At 35.6% G+C, this 22,694-nt stretch overlaps 2 protein-coding genes across 3 annotated transcripts in view; one reads left to right on the top strand and one right to left on the bottom strand.

The window, feature by feature from the left end:
* CHODL (chondrolectin) overlaps nucleotides 1-269 on the top strand; it is a 37,760-nt gene extending 37,491 nt beyond the window's left edge. For both annotated transcript variants that reach the window (XM_052794826.1, XM_052794821.1), the window contains one exon: nucleotides 222-269. In XM_052794826.1, coding sequence (XP_052650786.1) covers nucleotides 222-254 — 33 coding nt within the window. In that variant the 3' untranslated portion in view covers nucleotides 255-269. The remainder of the gene's footprint in view (nucleotides 1-221) is intronic.
* The window catches only part of TMPRSS15 (transmembrane serine protease 15), a 58,725-nt gene that overhangs the window by 4,270 nt on the left and 31,761 nt on the right, over nucleotides 1-22,694 (bottom strand). Inside the window, exons 17-24 of the mRNA XM_052794820.1 lie at nucleotides 19,177-19,266; nucleotides 17,751-17,876; nucleotides 17,143-17,274; nucleotides 14,675-14,785; nucleotides 11,853-11,985; nucleotides 5,270-5,365; nucleotides 1,714-1,763; nucleotides 1,094-1,268 (exon numbers count right to left, since the gene is read on the bottom strand). Coding sequence (XP_052650780.1) covers nucleotides 1,094-1,268; nucleotides 1,714-1,763; nucleotides 5,270-5,365; nucleotides 11,853-11,985; nucleotides 14,675-14,785; nucleotides 17,143-17,274; nucleotides 17,751-17,876; nucleotides 19,177-19,266 — 913 coding nt within the window. The remainder of the gene's footprint in view (nucleotides 1-1,093; nucleotides 1,269-1,713; nucleotides 1,764-5,269; nucleotides 5,366-11,852; nucleotides 11,986-14,674; nucleotides 14,786-17,142; nucleotides 17,275-17,750; nucleotides 17,877-19,176; nucleotides 19,267-22,694) is intronic.

Below are 22,694 nucleotides of genomic sequence, written 5' to 3'. Positions count from 1 at the left end.
TGTGAAAAATAAAAGGGCTTGATCCTTCTCATTTCAGTGTTGTCGTGCAGAATATAGCTCCTGTCATGAAATGAGGCAGCGTTAATGTATTGGCGTAGTATCCACTGCCTTACTAGTTAGCTATTTATAATGAAAGCTCTACTGTAATTTTGAATATTAATGTTTCCTTTTTTGCCATTCCCGTTTCTAGGTGTCTTCTACAGCACTTGTTTTTATTACAGATGTTATGGAAGCAAAACCTAGAAAATATTTAAATATGTATCACTTCTTTGAATGGTACAAATTACACCATCTACAGGATATCCAATATTGCCTAATCAATGCACATAAATCAAGATTCATTCCACTGATGCACAGTAAAACTTGATCAATCTATGACAATATACAGGAGGAACAGGCAACGCTGAGTTTACCTTTATGAGGTATGATGTCATCCTTTATACCACTGGCAGAGATTCAACTAATTAATGGAGGCCCACATTAATTACGGGTTAAGTGCAAATGCTCAGTATTAATACCATATATTTAAAGTGCAATTTTTCATTGTTCAGAAAATGCTGCTTGGTTTCCATGATTCTCTGCTTTAAAGTAAGGACTGAGGGTTTACCAGAAGGTAATGGAGCCTTTAGCTGAGCCCACACGTGATTCAAAACACAGTAATTAAACTGTGAGCTAGTTGTTAAATTTTTATATCAGTGTCACAAATTATTCGTAATCTGATGCCTCCTTAGTGAACCTGCACATAAAACAAGGGTTTCATCATCATTAAAATAAAAAAGAAAAGGCATGGCATGAATGTCATATGGCCATCTCAGCTAGTTGGAAAGATGCCCTGGAGTCATTGGAGAGAAAGGGGCACTTGTGAATTTATATTAATTTCATTCTAAAGTAAACATCTAGAAACCCTCTAAAAAGTGCCACTCCCCAGTGATTTCAGTATGATCCTTTGAAAGTGTGTTTTGCTCTATACAGGATTGATTGATGGTTCAGGTCATACTTCAACCCAGCTTTACTGACAACTATCCACCATTTGGATACTTGCATGTTGTGGGACTATCAGAATGTGTTAGCTTCTGAGTGCAATGAACATTACCCATATACACAGTGTGCTGCTGTCACCAGCCATTCATCACTGACAAGGGAAGCTCCACAAACAGGTCTGGAATTAAAATGGAGTGAAACTATCCAAGGCCAAGCCTCTCTCCTGGCATCACTTCCACCTACAATCCTTATTCCATTGTTCTGAGTTACCAGGTGTTTTCCACAAGCTAAATTAAAAAAAAAAAAAAAATTAAAAAATAAAGATTTGTAGATTTTTAGGGGGATATAGCATGTTTTATTAGACTAGCTAATATTCTTGGAAAACCGGCTTTGTAGTATCTGAACTGCTATTCAAAAATACTATTACTGTGGAAAAAACTTTGGCGTTTTATAGGTGAAATCAAGATGAAACTTTATAACTTGGATTTAGATGTGTTATTTCCTCAGACCTTCTGGATTTTTTATATATGTGTTTTCAGTACAGACCCATGTCTAGTGTATACTTAACTCTGAAAACAAGTGAAGACTGTAAATTTTCCTGTGTTTATGTCATTACAAATATGGCTTTTATAGTCCATTCCCTAACCTTTCAATTCAAACTATAAACATTAAGCTTTATTGACTGAACAATTTGATTTCTGTGTGAAATATTCCCAAGGTATGTGTACTTACGTTTAATGTTACATTGCAGATGAACCACCAGGTTGTTCAAACAGTGTTCTCTAGAATGAAAGTGCAATTAAATCACACTTATCTGCACACCAGGTAACACTAAATGACTGTCAAATATACATACATACATACATAACACACACACACACATATATATAAATATGTATGTAAGTATATATATACTTAAATTACATTAGTTTATCAGTATCAAACTGTTAAATATAATATTTCATCCTACATGATTTAATTCTATTTTAATTATAAAGGTACAAAATTATATTATATATAATATTAAATGTACATATTCCTCTTCAATGAACACTTAATTGGTGTATGTTACAGAAATGAAAGTAGACTCCCCTTGTGGTTTAGGGAAATGAGTCATCTGTCTGTGACAGATTCTCAATAAAATTGTAACTGCATATGGTATTTTTTCTACCTTTTGAGATGTTTTCAATACCTTACCACTAGAGATCAGTGTGACCAAAGAATTTAAGAGGTTAGTTTGATAGCACTGTATCTTTTAACTAAGATTATAATGCACTGTAAAATATATAGCTGCATATACAGTGTTAGAAATTATTTAGCAGAGATACAAAGCCAGAGTCTGAAGAGCACAAGACCACAGATCAAAACTACTCAAGCATTTCTGATATCCAGAGGTTTTAAGATTATCTTCATAGTTTGTAATGAATCTGAACACTTGGGACAGGTATGTGCTAGCAATTTAAATCTGATACACACAGAAATATTTCAGAGAAAAAAAAGTGTGCCAATGGCTAGTTTACAGTATGCATTTCCACATAATTTTTAAACAGAAAAAGTGAAGGATACTTTAGACATGGTATGGTATTATGTATTCTTCACTATGTTTGCTCTAAAATTTCATATCTGTTGTGAAGGAAATGCATGACGTGACCCAGCATTTTCACAATGGCACAGTGGTGCAAGAAGGTCAGGTGGGAACTGTAACCACCCCCCCCATCTCCCCAGTTAAATCCTCGCTACAGAGGGGGTAAGAATGAGATATGCCTCCAGCTCTGAACAGTCCCACACGGCCATTTTCCACTTCAAGACAGGTGCATAATTTTAAAGTTGTAATATAAAAAGCGGAAAGCAAATTCTGTAATTTGTATACAAATCTGTACTGACTTCATAAAGTTGTCCCTTGGTAGTGAGACAAACATCAAGGAGGACGACCAGAAATGCATAAACCCACAGGAAACCAATACCATCTTCTGTGTAAACTTCAGAGCAACTGAATACTCTTGACCAAGCTCCCTCCATAGGCTTTAAAAGGGCGGTCAGTGGTATTGTATATTAGCTCCTTCAGCCAATCCTATGCTTTCTCTTAGCTAGATGCATAAACCAGCCAAAATAACATCCAGCATGTAAGATTTGTCCCTATTTTGTTTTACACTGAAGCAAGGAGTTGCATGTAATGAGGGTCTTTGTCCTGCCAGCAGTACTTACTGATGCTTTAGTAGAAATTACTTCATGGGCCTCTGCTTTTTCTTCTTCTTGAAGCTAGCTCCCAGTATGAAAACCACTTCCTTGCCTGCACTTCAATTCACCAGTCCTCAGCTGACTCTTGGTCAGCACAGGAGAGTCCAAAAGGCAACAGAGGCATTGCACGTGCTGAATACCTATCCTAAGCGCCTCTCTGAGTGTCATCTATGAAGCAGCATGCTAGGCAGAAATCTGGAGTAGCTGGGACATCTGTGAGTATGATCTTTACTTAGGACTGGCAAAAGCAATTATGCCTGTGGAATCTGCTCACATATATCTTCAAGGCAGGATTTTGCCCTGTTCCAAAGCTATCCTGCCAAGAAATACATTTCCTAAGGGCATCAGAGAACAGTTTTGCTATCTGTACCACCACAGCTTTCAATTCCTATTATATGTGCCCTCCTTTGCTTCAATGGTGGTTATGCTTGAATAAAGACCAAAGAGAATGTGAGAAATACATTTTATAATTTGATTACCAGTTAATGAATTTGGTTTTTTAATTATCAAATCTGTGTGATCTTTCTATCATTCATTATATGTACAAAAAAAGTGTGCGTAGCTGTAATGGTGTCACCCTGTAAAATGATTCCTATCAGCTGTCCAGATGAAACATGGTAGAAGATACCTATTTCTACAACAGAATTACAACTAAGATGAATGAACTTATTCCATTTCCTCCTGCTTTAATCACTTTTTAGTGTTTAATAGATAGTAACAGAAGACATCTTTAAATCATTACTGCTCTTTAAGATCTCTTGTGTCAATGCTGGTTTAGACATCCCCTCAAGAAAAAAAGAAAAAAAGTTTGCAATGATATTCCATTAGTTTAAGATACTTTCACCACCAGTGAGAATGATAAATGTTTGGGATTAACAAAGTATAATTAGAACATAAAATGTATCTTTTTAATTTTTTTTTTTTTACTGTAGATAAAATACAGCATAGAAAATTAAGAATTCTCTCCTGCTTTGTTACTATGTGGTATGTTTATAAAGGAAACCTGAAAGAACATGGACTCTTGCCATCCTCAACATGGTTTCAGCATTTTAGCAATAAGACAGTAATTTTCTGCCTCAGCGCTTTTGGTAGGATTCCAGAAAAATGTGTACAATAAGCCCTCTTATAAGCAGAAAGACAGTAATTGAAGTAATTGTATATATTTTTTTATTTTATTTTATGATGGCAAGCCTTTCTCCTTTTGGAGGTGTACTGTAAATCCCAGAATTTCCTGAGTATATAATTCTGTGCTAATGTTACATTTTCATTTAATCTACAAGAAATCTGCCAGTTTGTAGGACCCTTCAGAATCACTTCAGCTGTTACTTGGACTGAGAAATACTAGAATATAATTGAATTTATTCCTAGGATCATCTCATCTAATGATTCACTTCTAAATGTGGAGACAAATCTGGAAGTCATTTTTGAGTGGGACTAATTTGTCTAAATATAGGTACCTGTCTGTGGATTGCTTACCTTAGCAATCCACACTTAGTCCTAAGTCTGCATCAATAAAGTAAATGGATTATAGAGTGTGACTCATCATATTTCAAGAGGTGCCTTGATGGATCACAATTTGGAGTGCTTATTTTTCTCCACTGATTACAGAGAGAACCTAGGGTGATAACTATTATATAAACATGGGTGAATGCCAGTCCATTTTAATTCTTCTGCTATATTATATATTCATAATTCAGAGATTTCTAGATAAGAATTGTTTTGTAAAAATAGCAGTATTTATGGTTTCCACAGTAAATGTATAAAGATGTCACATAAGATTGTACTGAATGTTAGCTAAAAATGTAGCAAGCATCTCTCTCCTTTTAAATTTACAATAGATGGACAAGAATGGAAGGCGGAAGAGTGAGTTGCTCAATGTTACACAGAATTCATCAGCAGACAGAGAATAAAACCTAGATAAGTTTATAGTCCAGAACTCATACAGAATCATGTTACCTCAGATAAACTTGAGCTAGCAATTAGTGTATAAATGATCCCCACCACACTTTAAGTTATCCTTTGTATGAGGAAGAAACCTCACTCTACCCACCTTTTTGTAAATATTAGGCTGTAGTTAGCTGCTTTGGTGATGTTGGCAAATGGGCTGTCTCCAGTGAATAATATAGTTGATGACATATTTGCATCCCTGGAAGGAAAAGATACACATGCATATTTTTCAGATATTTATCCTGTTCCACCAGTGGAGGAATGTTTGGGAAATGATTATGCTGGTGGAATAAACTGCATCATTTTTTTTCCTGAAATAATGACTATTTATCAGGAGATTTTCAAGGCTTGAAACTCACATGGATTAAAATGCGACTCACCTACTTTCACTCTTACATCTTATTCTAAGATTTCTGATGCTACAATAATATTGAAATACAGAAATTAATTATTTTAGTAGTACTAAATTATCAATTTCTGCTTTTCTGTGCCACAGTGAAGGGTTTGCAGTACAAATTCTTAAATATACAGAGCTAAAACTTAGTATGCAAAATGGAACAGTAATAGATGAACCTTAGAATATCACAGGTTTGCTTTTGTTGGAGGGGGGTAATTATATTGGTACTATACTTCTGTGCCTAGAGAAGAAATGAAACTATATTTTATATCATAAAGAATCTAATGGAATAAATGCTACCTTTCTTAGAACTTAAGTTTCACCTTGTCTATCTGTTGAAATCAAAATAACTCTGGAATAAGTTAAGGGTGTCATGTTTGCTATTCAACAGGATAGTTCCTCTGAAGTAGGGTGTATTCCTCGACTAACTTTTTTTGTAACAATGGCCTTTTGAACACCAAGAATTCTGTGTACTATTGGTGAGATAAATTGTTTTGATGTTTACAACCCATATCCAGATTTACTTTATAGCCCATTCTGCATCATATACTCTGTAATACTGCATATGACCAGCTTGGAACATACTCCCAAGTAACATATTTGCTTTCTCTTGAGGAAGCATGGAGAAAAAAGATAGCTGTGGTCAGACTACATAATTTTTTCTGAGGTGACAGCCTACTCCCATCTGACCCTTTAGCCATACATATCTCAGGAGCAAGAAGAGAACCATTTGTGCAGGTTTAATACACAAGGAGCACCCGTATATCAAGGAAGTAGCATCTCTTCTCTTTAAGTGCAGTAAATCTCATTCTCCTGGGAAGTGTGAGGTGTAGAATCTGCCTGTCAATCTGCTGTGTATGGGGAGTAAGACAAGGCATAGGAGAACAAAGAGGTTCAATAGCCCTGCTATGCCACTAGGAGAGCTGTATGACCCACCCTACTGAAAGAGTCATTACTGAAGCATTTCTTAACCTCGAAATGACAAAGCCCACTTAATTCTGTCTCTAGATATATAGATATATGTAGAGTGTCTGTCCACTCTAGCCTAGTGTACAGACTTTTTCAATATAAAACACTAATATACTAATACGTACTTCAGATATTACCCCAGAACCCTGACCTGACCTTTTAGACAGTCCGGAAGAGTAGTAAAGTGCCAACCCAGCTAGGTAGAGTCAAATTCTACAATAAGGAACTTTGTTGGAGACTGGTCTAATCACTGAGCTATGGTAAGTGCAAATGTGTGAAAAAGGCACTAAGTTATTTCTTGAGAAAGTTAGTAAGCAGGAGCTCTTACCAATGTGTCCTGGTTTCAGCTGGGACAGAGTTAATTGACTTCCTAGTAGCTGGTACAGTGCTATGTTTTTGAGTTAGGTATGAGAAGAATGTTGATAACACACTGGTGTTTTCAGTTGTTGCTAAGTAATGTTTAGTCTAAAGTCAAGGATTTTTCAGCTTCTCATGCCCAGCCAGCAAGAAAGCTGGAGGGGCACAAGAAGTTGGGAGGGGACACAGCCAGGGCAGCTGATCCAAAGTGGCCAACGGGGTATTCCATACCATGTGACGTCGCATCTAGCATAGGAACTGGGGGGAGTGGGGGCAGGGGGATCGCCGCTCGGGGACTAACTGGGCATCGATCAGTGGGTGGTGAGCAATTGCACTGTGCATCATTTGTATATTCCAATCCTATTATCATGACTGTTGTCACTTTATTAGTGTTAACATTATCATTATTAGTTTCTTTTTATATTCTATTAAACCATTCTTATCTCAACCCACGAGTTTTACTTCTTTTCCCAATTTTCTCCCCCATCCCACTGGGTGTAGGGGAAATTGAGCGAGCGGCTGTGTGGTGCTTAGTTGATGGCTGGGGTTAAACCACAACAAAATGTAAAAAATGAACATGCTACCAGGAAAAGCTTAGCGTATGCACATTTATGAATATTACTGGCTTACATTTTCCATGCACATTATACCGGGAAAACAGAATGCATGTGTGTTTTACGAGATTACTGTCAGACACCCTGTAATAGGGCAAACACTATAAACCTCCCAAGTCACAGCTTCCACCAACCTCATAATACTTGTGAAGACCTTTCTTCTCACCTCAGTATCTTTCTCGGTCTTTTTCAGCAAAGACTGAGCAAACTATTTCCCACTCTTCTGTTTCCTTTTTTTTTTTTTTTTATAAATGCTGAAATTTCTGGATTACAGTTTGGAACTTCTCTGAGCTTCTCTGTAACCACAGGGGCTTTATTAAGCTTCCCCAGCTTTTTGAAATAAAATTTAAGCCCTTTTTTGAGAAAACTCGATAATTTCATTTGGTTTCTTAGTGCACTGAAGCACGCACAACTGGAAATGTCTAAGCTTTATGAGTGATGGCAAAAATCAATCTGCTACTCTTTTAATTAACTTATTGGTAAATGATAAGGGTTAAGCATTTCTGTAAGTATAATAAATCGTACACTTTTCCTCCAGATACTTAGTTTAGTAACAAGAATATAGTTTGTTCTGCAGGTCCAGAAATTCAGTGTCACAGTTCTTTAATTTCTGTTAAAGAAAATGATCTTTCAGAAATCTTGCAGGCTGTGACAAAAATGGCCTTTAAAAGGCTAATCTAGATGTTAAATAGCCCTTATTCCATTCAACATGCTCATGAGGCAAAACTTAGAGAAAACTTAGAGAATAGTCTTACAATTTTTTTTTACACACAGATGTACAGAGATATCTGTGCAGTGAATTCCTCAGATATTATTGGTCCTCACGTACCTAAATACTCTATGGATCATGATAATTTCAGTGTCTAACTCTGTCTCACATGTGCTCAGTAACAATGAGCAGTAGCAAATGTTGGGAAAGATTTACATGATGTGGCACTAAGCTGAAAAAAATATTCAGAATAAGGATAGAAGTGCAATTGTCCAATAGCTACAATTCTTTTCCCTGTTTAAAAAAAGGAAACAACCAAAGCATTTTTTATTTGAAGAAAATATGTTCACACATTTTGTAATTCATTGTTTAGTTCTCAGGCTGTGGGATGGCTGCAGTTTGTTTAATTTGTGTTTAAGACACAGGGCAGTGTTTCTGTTTCACCTGCTGATTTTCTGACAGAAAAATGAACAATGAAGAATAGTAGCAAATTACAAATAGAGAACACTTTCTTTGGCATAAAAAAGCTTTGTTCACATGTGGATTCATATGAAGATCTGCTGTTTTTCAAATGCTTGCATGCACACAATTTTTTATATGAAAATTTGAAAATGATAAATAAACATAACCTCTCTATACTTTCTGGACTTGAAATGAAGCTTCTTAAGCAATGGGTTTAATCTGAGTTTACTAGCAGTGTCTGATCCTAAGTGAAGCTGTGGACCTACAAATCCGCCCCCAGATTATTGAGACTCCTCCTGTGGCTGTCAGATCGAAGTGCACTTTATTACTTGGTGACAACTGACATGAAATTAAGTCTATTGCCAAGTTATTAGGACTGTCCTAATTCTGGTCCTCAATGCTGTAAATGCAGCCTGAACACACCAAGAAACAGGTTCTGTCTTATATCCAGCACATGACTCTCATTGGCTCTACAGCAGAGTAAGATCATACTGTATATCATGTTTATTATTCTAATTTATCAGAATAAAAATTTTGTGTGCATAAATTTTGGGGGATCATTTCCACCCCTTTCAGGCCATATATTATATTCTTGGCACACTGGAGAACCTGGATCTGACAGTCAAAGACAGGATTTTCTGACACGTCTCAAGGAACTAGGCATGTAGCTACTACTGACCATTCATAAGTGGGGAGGATGAAAACCTAATTGACCTGGAAATCCCAAACAAGACATTGTATTCCAATGAAATAATTTCTCTCTCAAGAATTTTGTGAGTTCATGAAGAAAACAGAGTGCAGGGTTGAGAGCAAGGCCTAAACTCTCAGTCCTTATTGGACTTTTGACCATGGCAAAATTGCCAGGTCTACCCTCATTCCTGGATACAATTCAGTAAAGACGCAACTGGCTCTGGTCCCAGAGAAATAAGCATGTTTCACACCTAACCAGCAGAATGGCGAAAAGCTCAATGATGTATGATTTTGTTGGTTCAAGGAAAATTGATGTACCAATACTCAGATTTTAACAGTGTTGTCAGATGTACACAATTACAAGTGCAAGCTGAGCAAAGGATCTTGTTCAGGTTTCTCAAGAGCATCAATTTGTGCACCTTGCACTCTGGACTCATTAAGAATATTTGTAAATGGTTACCTAGCTTATATTTTGTAGATGAACACATAGGCAAGCCTCCAGATTTGCTTCCTGTTTGGCACATATCACAAATGTGACAGTCACGTATTTGAAAAATGGAGGCAAAAGGATTTATGTGTGTGATTTTTTAGAATCTGTGTGGAAAATTGCACTTTCTAGCCCAGCTACATAAATAATCAGGATATGCTACAAGACTCCTATCATTTCAGTCCTTTTCATAAATTAAACAGTAAATGAGACTAGCAAATGTATAAGCAATTAACAGCAAAAATAAATTGTCCTAGATGAACCTTAGCCTCTTTCTCTAATAAAGCATGATTCTAGGTAATTATTCAGTATAGAAGCATGAGCTACAGCCTGCTCAAGACCTGTTATTACAAACATCCATTTAGTAATAAATGTGCTGCCACTTATTAACAAATATGTTGCTACAGGTGGATTTGTGGAAGGCAGAAATAGCGTGATGATTACAGGAATTATATATAAGTATATACATGAGAATTTTATCCTTTTCTGTAGGATCAGTAACAGCAGTAGCACTCAGGATATGAGAATGTGATGCAATTTAGGTTAACAAATACTTTTTCTTGAAAATGGGAATATGTAATAAACTGAGAAATCGAATTAAAAAGAATTAAATAGGAAACTTAATAGGAATTTTTTTAACAAGTATATTTGACTAGTTTATAGAGACAGACTGGAATGTATTGCCACAGAATGTTATGGAGACAAAAGCATAAGTAATTTTTAAAAGGTAATAGAAAATACTATGGAAAACAAAGTTCACTGAAACCTTTCAAATATAAAAAAGTAAATTAAACCAATAGACCACAAAATGACTGGTGTCCAGAAGTTATAGAGGAAAAGGAGGTGGGGGATGGGGAGAAAGAATCAGACGAAGGCGGCTACTGACCACTGTAAAGGACAAAGTAATTGACTAGAAGAACCTTTAGTCATAGTCTGTGTGTTCTTATAGGCATGCATAAATGAGGTAATTACATACAAAAATTACAATCAGGAATTGTGCATGCAGGTATCTGATACTTATGTAAATGCAGTAGCTACCCAAAGGGAAAAAGTAAAAAACCAAACCAGCGCGCATTCATCCAATGATTACAAGTATTTTCAAATAACACTTGGATATTTCTCCAAGTCCTCCTAACTCTGTGATTTCTACAACTAATTTATCAGAAGGGCACTTGCAGTCATCCTACTTTGGTCGGAGACCAACATAATGAATTGCAAGCTTAGAATTTAATTTTATTGTTACTTGGATGAGTGACATTCCCTAAAAACCTCAGCACTGTAGGAAAGCTATTTATTATTCAGTGGATGGCAGTCAAGTTGCATACAGTGTAAGTAAGGCCAGAATTTAGGACACAAATTTTGTCATAGATTGAAAAATACAGCACTTCTGCACTCAACCCTCCTCACCTTTTCCCTGGAAATTCTGCTGAACAGTGACTGAAGCCAAATCTATTTTTTTCAGTCATACACTTCCCTCCTTCCTCCCCCCTCTAAGTATACCTCAAGAGGAATAGTTTCCTCTCCCAACAGCTCAGGTCTAACGACAGGTATGACATGTATTGGGAGCCCAATAGCAGAATACCCAAGTGATTATCTTGAATTTACTTGAAATGAACATTAGCGTGATAGCAGAGCACCCAAGGCTGCTGTTTGTTCCAGTTTTACTCTTGAGCCATCCTTATAAAAGTGAAGATGTAAATGACTACATAAGTGATAAAAGACTAATACCTCCACATCAGTCTCCCAATGTTCTTCAATATGTATCCACATGCCTAATCTGCCATATTCAGGGTCATCAGTCCTGTAATGAATGCCATCAAAACAGGGTTTGCAACACTTACAAATTAGTTGGCACAAGAAGCACTTCACTTGCCACAGAAAAATACATTTGCCCTTTTTTTGGATGGTAAAGACACCAGTAAAACGATGAGGAAAACACCAATATACAGAGTCAACAAACCTGCAAACAAGTTACAAGGACAATGAATATTTTTCACTCACCCTAACCCCAGCAGCTGGCAAACACTGTCTGAAATCTGTTTATTCCAATCATCTGCACAAGCCAGATGCCACGTCTTCCCAATCCTGGCTTGTACCAGCCCTTCAGTGCTCAGAGAACCATTAAACAATCTCACTGTAGACCAAAATGGACAGAAGCACTTTAGATAGGTGGTAAACCACCCCCCCCCCCCCCCCGCCCCAAGCAAATAGAAATGTAAAATAAGCAGATTTATTGTTGCCAGCAAAGAACAAAACCCAAAAGTTAAATATGTTACAGTGGTAATAAACACAGCATCTCCAGGATGTTGCGTTCCCACAGGAAGGAAATGTTATTGTTATATCCTTCTATGTTTCTGCCACGGGAGAGTTTCATACCCTGTATTTTGCAAATGTCTCACAAATAGAGAATAAACAGTACATTTTCCATCAACTCTAACCAATATTTTTTCTTAGCCAGCATTATGTAATTTCCAGATACTGTGTGAAGCTTTAGCTACATGATGTTCAGTAATACTGATTGGAAATAAGGTTAAAACCAAAGCTAACAGAAAAATTGGATTTTCCAGTTCCAATTGCTGTGAGAATTTTCACAGTTTTCATTGCAGCTTTAGTTAAAACACATACACAAATAATAAAAGCTCCCTGAAAACCAATCTATCAAAAGTTTTCCCAAAACAAAATATTCAGAACAAAAATTCAGAAACATGTTAAGCATTTGGAGAAAAATCTTATGCTATTGGCATAATGACTAAGGAAGTTGGACCATAAGGTTTAAGAAGGTCAGCAGAATCCCATATATATCCCAGGAGCTACAGCTACGTTTCGGGCAGATGACAATTACTGCCAGCATGAAGTAGGGAAAAACATACAATGCATTTGAAATTTACTGGTTGCCAGAATATATTTTTTTTATTCTTAGTTGTCCAGAAAACCTTTTTCCACCAAAGTATTTCCACAAAAATGTAAAGTTTACGCACTATAGTAAAAAAAAAAAAAAAAAAAAAAATTAGATTTTTAGGAATGTGTCTTTGACACCCAGAGTGCATGAATGAAAGAAGTGATACACAGCGATTAATTAATGGTAAACATCAGTCATGAGAAATTTTCGACCAGTCTTGAAAAATCTCAGATTTGTTTGCACTGCGAGATTTGTCCAAATTACTTTTGATACCTCTCCTCTCTTCTACTTGAACTATAATTCCTTTTCCTTTCTCCTCATCAGATCCATGTTCTTCTCCAAATACATTGTTGGTAAGGAATAAGAAAGTCATTGAGCACTCAACAACTGCTTAATTCAAATATCGTATATTTTAGAATTCTGCAAAGGCAGAGGTATCTTATGCTTTTTCTTTGCAGTCCCTGGGAAGTTTCAGAAGTTGGAGTATTTGAAAATGACAATTTGTCTAGTTCAAATTGCCACTTCTGATAAGAAATTGAAATTGGTTTCAGGAAAATGAGCAAGATTTTGGACACTCAAAAGACTCAATGTGAGGGTGTCTAAGTGAATTTTTATTTTATTTTAAGGCTTAGATTGATTCAGCCAATGTTTGGATTAAATGGATTTTTGGAAACAATTCTCACAGTCCTTTGATGTGAGGTAATTTGTTATGAAGTAATAGACAATCTATGGCAAAATAACTCTTTGGAAAAATGTACATCATGTTAAGGTAGGTGATGGTTATCTTGTTCAGATCTTCTTTAGCAATGAAAAACCCATTCAAGTCCTCTTTGCCGAAGAAGAAGCTGGAGTGAATTTTATTCTACGCATTTTGAAGGAAGAATATGTTTGCAACAAAACAGCTAATTGCACTAATGTGAAGAATGAATCTGTGCCTTCAGACATATATATATATGTATACATATATATGCCATATAAATGAAAAAAAATATATATGTATGCATGTAAAAGATGTTGAAATCAATAAGAACTGTCAGCACACATCCAAGGACATATTTGATCTCTAGCAGTCCCCTTTAAAACAAAGGAAGATGGTGTTGTATTGAGCTTAAAAGCCCACTTTTAACTCTTCCACCAGTGCTTCATAATAGATTGTCAGAACAGCATTTTGTCAGAAACAGCAATTTAATATCTGTGCTAGGCCCAATGCGATTTTAACATCAGTTTTACATTTAAATTATTGTTTAGAGAATGCTATTTCCATATTTCGTGAAATGAAGCCATATACTGTACACCTACATTTTAAAAAGAACCATTTTACCAGAGGACTAAGCAATAGCAGTTGTTGGTCTCCTTGTAGGAACATGCACATCCACTATGAGCAATGGATGCTGCTTTTGCAGCTGTGCCATCCCTTCACCCTATGGCAATGCCTCCACAAGATGGAGTCCAGGCAGGCTGGAGGGTGCCATGTGCTGCAGTTTGGCATCACACCCACAAGACTATCTGGGAATTTCCATCAAGAAGACTCATTCTATACCTTACTCTGCAGAATTTATACTGCTGTGAAACTTAAATTAATTACACAAAAAGTGATAGAATTTGGATATACAAAATGAATACAGAAGAAAAGCATGTAATGAGTTTTCATTTAATTTTGAGGCCATTATAAGCAGCCATAGTTTTAAGCACAGAGGAACTTCCTACCTTTTCCAGAGATCTTCACCAGCTTCCATACACTATCTCAGAAAAGTGACTTTGTTTTTTTGGCCCTGACAAACTCAACGAGATACTGCTGTGTAAATTGGCACGGCCTGCATGCAGCTGCAGTAGTTTACGCTAGCTGAGTTTTTGTGGGTGTTTTCCTAGGTAATTCCTACCAAATATGCATGCATTCCTTCTCTTTGTATGAAGGAAACCTTACTGCACTTTGCTTCATCAGAGCCATCTTCACACTGAGGTACGTTGTCACAAAGGTTATGCAATGGTATACAATCCCCGCTACCACACTGATGTTCATCAATTGCACAAGCTCCTGAAGGAAAACAAGAAAACAAAATTAATCTGTAATTACAAGGAATATTGATGTTCACTAGAGATCATACAGTTCACCTGAAATAATAATTGAGTGGACTGTATGCAGAACCTCTCCTCTCCTCTCCATCCCATTTTCAAAATACAGATTATTTTCAGATAAATAGGAGCTAATTAAAAATAAAATCTATGGAATTATACCTTGCAGTTTCTGCTATAGTTAGCATTGCTCAGTTACTAGTGTTCTTCGCTGTCAAAAGTGACTAATGATTTCAAGTTTCAGATGTTCAGCACTTTCACAAAAGTTTAGAGACCTTAATGTCAAGTCAAACATACAAGTAAAAAGGCACTGAAAGCCGAGTCTCCTTTCGAAACCTGTCTGGGGGGAAAGGTAGCAGAGACAAAAGTAACAGAAATGAATGAGGAAAGCATTCACAAAAGTAGGATTAAGCTACTTCAGTATCAGTTATGTAACAAAAGCAGATCAGATAGAGAGTAAATATAAAGTGATAATTCTTTCTATGGCCAAAGTGTATTTTTAATAGCACCATTTAATATATTTACAGGAAATATACAGTCATAAACTTAAATTCTATTGAAAAATTGTTTATTTTCTTTATTTTACCTTCCTGGACTTACTGACTGAAACATTTAATTATCTAGAAGTCCTATTTAAGGTAAGATAATTGTTTTGCTTCTGAATTTTTAATATTCATATAAAATGATTCATTCATCAGTCAGTATGGCCTGTTGTACAGTATGAAAGCTAAAGAATATGGTTTATAAAGGCCTGAACCAGATTTTCACATATTCAGTGGCCATAACTGATGCCAGATTTTCCATAGAACTTAGATCTCACTTAGACAGGTTTTTTATTATATTGCATACTGCCCCAAAGTATTTATTTTCAAATTATGCTTCCTTTTAAAAAACTCAGTATTTCATGGAAAAATAAAATACAAAGAAAAAACTGCCTTTCTTGTAAAATTAATTTATTTACTGACAATGTTTTTATCTTTGGGCCTGCATGCTGATGATATTAGCTCTGTCCTTTGGCTGCAAAGATAATGAATAAGCATAATTCTTTTGCAAAAGGAACCTTTTTAATATATTTAACCAGAACTGGCAATGGCCACTTTGAGAACTCTGCCTTGCTAAGCTTAATTTTTATTTTACAACAAAATACGGGCAAAGTTGGCTCAGCAAAGATGCTGAACCAGCTAAAAAAAAGGCATAGTGTTGGACTGAACAAATGTGATAGAGAAGGCAGAACAAGAAACAGAAAAATGGTGATGTGTCCATATAAACCTACCTCTCAATCTTGCACGACAGGACTAAATGGAGTTGATTTCACAAAGGTAATCAATGGTTAAGATTCTTTTAAAGATTAAGAAAATTAATGTTTTTATTACTGTTAATCTATAAAAAAGCTGCAGCTAGCTAAACATGCTAGGAGACACTTGCCTTTTATGATATTTGAAGTAAGAAAAAGAGCATAGATTCTTGTTGACTTTCTGTTCATGTAAATGAATGGTACTTCACACATCTCTGAATATATACTGCTTTTTCTTTCTCTTTTTTCTGCTGTCAGACTTTCACAGAAGTAATACAAAGCCTCTAATTAATTCTATCAAGATTTGGCCTGGAGTTAGTGTAAGTATTTGTCCTGGTAAACATATTGCCGTTCCATGTACTTTAGCATTTGGCTCCATATTGCATGTTTTTGGAGAGCTGCTTGCTGAATTACGTATGAGTGACAAGTCTAATTACAGTCCCCAACAAACCCAGGAGTCTTTTAGAAGGGGACTGGCTGGGACCAGAAACACTGCTGTCCAGATATTTAAAAGACTAACTCTTCCCAGATCCTTCACTCAGTAAGGACCAAATTTTTAAAGATGCAAGAAGGACCGTATTGCAAACATTAATCAGAGTTACTGTATACATTTTTCTCTTCTAGTGGATGTGATTGATAATAAATATTTTACAAATGCATTTAAACACTCATTAATGACACCCCCAAATGAGTCACAAAGTGATGTTCTTTTCTGGGGCTTGTATAGGGAATAGTTCGTATTTGCCCTCTTAACATTTGAATAGTTTTTGGTCAAAATATTGAGTCAGTTTTTCACATAATATCACGCAGAGTTGCAGATGATACAGACATTAGTCCAATTACACTAAAGCAACAAAAATGTCACTTTTCATGCAGTACAGATGGGTAACTGCTAGGCTTTTTCTCTTCAACTTTCTCATATTTCTGTTGATCAAGGGCTGAGATTCATCTTCCACTCTCCACTTTTTCTCAAATGTATTTGACCAGTGGTATAACCTCTTAAATACAAGGGTTCATAAGCTTACCTAGATGGTATCCAGTAGTAAAGTTTGCAAGAAATCCTTTCTTTGTTGCAGACTTGTCCGTAAGGAGGATTACTGTCATCTGGTTTGTTGTAGAGAAGACATCTGGCAATGGGTCTTGTCCTGTATAGACAGCTATTCTCCAGGAGAACATGAATAAATTTAAGCTATTTTGTTCTTATGTATTTCAAAATGTTTTGGGTTCAAAAGCAAATACTGCTACCAGATGAATACAGTTATTCCCCCAAACCTAACTGCTGTCAGACTGCAATGATCAAGGTGCAATCCCAAATTTGACAGATCAGTATAGAAAAATAAGGTTTCACTAAGAGATTATGCTTCTGTTTGTCCACATACATAAGCAGTCTTATTGATTGGAAGTTAATTTCATTTGGATTTCATAGAAAGTTGAGTGTGTGCAAACATTTAGGAAATGTGATGTCACATACAGTATGCTTTCTCAAGCATGCTTTCCTCCTAATTTCTGAGACCCCAAAATGTGAAGAAATGTAGAATGAAATTAGTGTGAATTAATTTCCTTTATATTATATCCATCAGTTTGCTCCAGCTGTCTGATTACATTCATTTTTGTACCCAATGCTGTTACTTGCCTAAAAGTAAGGAATTTGGTCCTCTGCCATCTCTGACTTCAACTACATCATGAATATTTTCCAGATCAAAAACCTGAAAATGAAGTTGAATGTTTTTTCCCTTTTCAGCATTTAAGTACCACACGCCTAGAAAATAATAACACACACAGAGAAAAATCACCTTTTTAGTTGTTACATTTACTGTCTTTTTCTTGTTGAAGGTTTTTTGGGAAAAAAAGAATTTCTTCTAAACTATTAAGAATCACCCAAGAGACCTAGAAGTCTATATCTTACCTTTAAAAGCACTTTATGCTGTCAAGATTCAAAATTCAATTGACTCTCACTCTCTAAAAAACTTTTGAAAACTGGATTTAGGCTCCAAAGACATACACACGTGCATTTTTTACCATTCATGACAACTGTGAGTTTCCCTGAATTAGCAAAGCTAATTCTTGTGTAACTGAAAATGCGACAAATAGTCTTGTCACTTAAGTCTTATTTGATAGTAAGATAATTTCTATTATCAGTCACAGAGGCCTGTCTTTCAAGTTAGATATCTTTTTGAAGAAGTATTTGCTTCTGTTTACCCTATGCTTTATGAAATTTAATCTATGTAAGTGTGGATACTATGGAAAACTTGTAAAGAAAGTAAAAAAAAAAACCAAGCATTTTTTAATCTGTTCATAGAACGAAAAGTATTTTCTCACTAGTACGAATCTCATTTGGGAGCTTGTGAAATTAATACCTGGAAATGAGAGCCATATCTCAAGTGGGACAGAAGCACAAAATTACAACTCTTGTGATTAGCATCACAACACAATTCTCCAGTTAAAGGTGAAGTAATAAATAATTAAAAATTCATTAAGAAGCAATGACAGAGTTCTCTTCCTTGCTTCATCCATCAACAGCACATAGTGGACCATGTTGAAACATTTTCACTTTTACCAGCTGTAGCTTAATCTAAATCAAGTAACATCAGTAGAATAATGATGTCTTTTCACTAATGTGTAAGAAACATTCAATAAAGAGAGGATCCCTTGCAAAATGCATACACACATTCTTTTCACCTAGAAAAGGTTAACCATTTAACAGAAGAGATGATGATATTAACCTGGTAAATACATTGAGGTGTAATGGTAAAATGGGGACTTTCAGCACCTTATCTGTTGTTGCATTGACATAAAGATATTTGACATAATAGGCATGATGGAATTGGCTGGTCTGAACCCATTCCAAGGTATTATTGCTTATCTTTGTCACTTTTTAATCAACTGGCACATGATTCCTTTGCTTCTGCTAAGTGCCATATAAACTTCAGTTAAAAGATCCCACTGTATACGGCTTAGATCTTTTTTGCTTGAAAACATCTGACTTGGGAAAGCAGATTTAGTATCACTAATTTTATATGGCTAAATTTTTCTTGAAGACTTGGAGAAGAATGACTTACAAAAGGCTTGATTAGGGTAATTGTTCGGAAAGTTTTCGGAGCTGAATGTACTGGATGGCTCCCAGAGTTCAACTGGCCCTCCACAGTCAGCTGAAAAAGAAAACATTTAAAAAACATAATTAACCTATTGTCTTACTTTTACAATCCATTGTAACAAAGATAATTTGGAAAAAGTAATTTTATGAAGAGGATATTCAAGCTAAATTCATCACTGTAAGCGTTCAGTTACGGTGCCATTGGTATAGAGCTTGAACAATGAGTTGTGAGAAACCAACACGCCGGTGATGACACAGAGCATTGAGGAAACAAGGTGCGTAAGAAATTCACTGTTCTTATTAGTTACAGTGTCTAAGTCAGACCTGGTGGCACATACAATTGATGCCCTAGTGTTATCTACAGCTATAGTTCATATATTGCTGTTTGTGAAGTGTTAGTGCTCAGGTACACAACTGTATTCATGATGGTCCTATGAGAAGTCTTCCCCATGTAGTTAGGGGAAGGACAAGTCTGTGCTTCATTTGGTGATTATTGGTCTGCACAGAAAATATGAAGAAAAGAATGTGATACAGTCAACTGTATAATTTACATTAATATAAAAGCTAGAAAATGTCAAAGAAAGAGAGGAAAGCCCCCCCCCCCGGGTAACCTATTTATGCACTTAGCTTGTATGTCTCACTTATTATCTGGTTGATCTTCTTGCAACATTAGCAGAGATACTCAAGTATAAAGGCCATTTTGTCATCTAGAAAATAAACTCTATAATAAAAAAACCCCTTATACTGTTATTTTGATTTCATCAGGACCCTAAAAACTTTTACAGTTAAACCTTGTGAATGGTAAGAGTAGCCATTTGCTTTTTCCTTGAAACAACTGCTCCAATAAGAAAGGTCTTTATCATAATTATGTATATGCACTTATATCTAAAAATGAATAAAATTTATTTAAAAGCAAATATTGTAGATATGTATATATACACATACATGCACTCACACAGACATAGCTAACTGTACTTTATATATTCAATATTCTCTTTCAATATATAGTTTAGTAGTGGTTTATATCCAAAATATGTCAGCTTCATATTCCAAAACAGTACTTCATATTGAGAAATATTATTTGTTTTCATTTCAGCTGTACCATCAGAATGAACTTTGGTGTTTTCCCACTTCTGTTGTTTGCAATTATTCAAAAGTAAACAGTACTCCTCCACCTACTTCAGGAAATAGAAGTTAAGGCAGAAGAAATCTACCTTTTAAATTTTGTTTTGTTTTTGTTTTATTCTTCAAATTAAAATGGATTTGTTTAACTTTCAGACTTTGGCTAAACTTTAACACTCTCCCCCCCACCTCCCGGCTCAAATTTTGCGTTTCATTATGTCTGCCACTATTGCATACTCTGAGGCACTTGGCTGGAGACTGCATAATCTACAAGTCCTACTGAGTTTGCCCATTGAATCCCACTGGTAGGAAGCTCCACTAAATACAAGAAAGATTTGAACTTTCTCACTACAGCCATCTTATAGAACTTTCTATTTCACCAAATCACTCCTGGCAATAAAAGCCAAACTGATCTGATCTGGTGCTGACTGTGCAAGGCACATTAGTAATGATCTTTCTCTTGCATGGAGAAATGAGTAATTGATTTTACACATGTCTGGAAAACATGTTTTAAAAATTTCCAATGATCTTTAAACGCAAATTTATATGGAGTTATTGGTATAGCTGTCACTTGTTAGAGAACCAAATAACAACAAGCACCAATAATCTTGGTCCTTTCATTGAGCATAATAGATGATTTTCTCAACACTATAGAAAATTATATATGACCTATTCATAAAAAAATTCCTCTGTGCTTTGGCCAAAACTTTAATTTATATTGATATGCATATCTTAAGTGTGGAATCTACACTATAATTTCCACACCGTTGTTTGTGTTAAAAGACAGGTTATAAATTAATATGAAGATGAAAGCAATCTTTGTTTTAGATGAAAGTGTAAGATGACAGTGTTGTGCAAAAGACAAAAGCAAATCCAGCTTCCCTATCCCACCACCAAATTTTTTTTTACTTGCCAGTGAGCTTTTCTGGCACTGTGAATGATCCCAGTGCCTCTTACTGAAGCTCTAAGTCTAGCAAAAGAAATTGGCTCCGCTCAGATTCTTTCATCTCTCGTTTATAGACATGACATTTGTAGTGAAACCATTAGTGTTAGTAAGCTTGCACCACATCCATCAAAGTAATTTCATACTTCTCTGAAGATGATTGATAACATTCACTTTTTTCAGCAGGTTACAGATAGCATATACACAGCATGCCTCAGCAAAGTTATGCAAAAAAGTTAGTTTTTCCACAGTGACAGCTTAGGCTGTTCTTTTGTATCATATTGAAGGACAGTATGGATCCTCTCTAATCTGTTTCATAAGGAGTTATATGCCATATGACCACTTCCTTTTTTTGAATATTAAAACTTCATCACCATATTTTGGGTAGAGATCTATAGTGTAAATGACATTTCTTTGGTGTTTTGACAGCACCACTCAGCTACTATGTACCACAGGGTTGTTCTACCACTATCATTAGACTGATGCTAACTTGTGAGGTGTGTTGACCCACAGCACCTGAAAGATAGCTGGACATGGCAGACATCGGCACCTCTCCACAGTATTACTTTAATGAAAACTGCAGTCAAATTCCAAAACTCACTTTGGTAAATTATGACTGAAATTACTAGTGTTATTAAAATTTTATTTTGCTGACAGACATCTTGTTGAACTTTACTTCCTTGTGTCTCAGGATGGAGCTCTCAAACTGAATTTTGCTCTTATTTTTAGAAGGTTTTGTCTTCTTACCTGTCCTGATGCAGTAGATTTAGTGGTGATAGTTTTGATAGAATGACAATACTAGTACACAGTGCTTGCACACATGCAAACAGGTTTTTTCAATTATTTTAATTTTAGACTATTTTTATTTACTATATGCTGTCAAGAGAGCAACTAGCTCTGCTTTGTAAGTGACAGTAAATCTGATAGGAGGCAGTGCTGGAACATACTCACTGTTTGTTTTAATGATTTGAAGCCATCTGTGAATAGGTCTTTTGTAGAAATCTCTTTTTTTCCAAAAGGTTCATGCCTCTTTCACAATAAATTACAAAGCCCTATTAGATATTTTAATGATTTTTTCCACAAGATCTATTCATATCTGTACCAGTTTTTGCTTTGAATGTGTGTGGACCTGGTTAACATCATATGCAATCTTTCTCATTATTTTATATACATTTTCCAGATTTATAATGATGGCTACAGGTTTTTTTTTCTTATTTTTCTCAGTGAGAATCTTCTAACTAGCTCTGTGAAACTGGAATGTTTTGAGGAAACTTAAATCTCTGTGCTTTCCCCTAAACGGCTCTATAATATGATGGGTCTGGATCAAGCTGTACAACTTGTCTGGAGAAGTGCATATGTGCTTTAGGTAGTGATGTTTCATGGTTCATTAACTTCTACTTGCAGAAAACAGCAAAAAT

This window comes from Harpia harpyja, chromosome 8 (assembly GCF_026419915.1).
Source record: "Harpia harpyja isolate bHarHar1 chromosome 8, bHarHar1 primary haplotype, whole genome shotgun sequence".
Lineage (NCBI taxonomy): Eukaryota > Metazoa > Chordata > Aves > Accipitriformes > Accipitridae > Harpia > Harpia harpyja.
The sequence above is the reverse complement of the archived record's forward strand: the minus strand, read 5'-3'. Positions and strand labels throughout refer to the sequence as shown.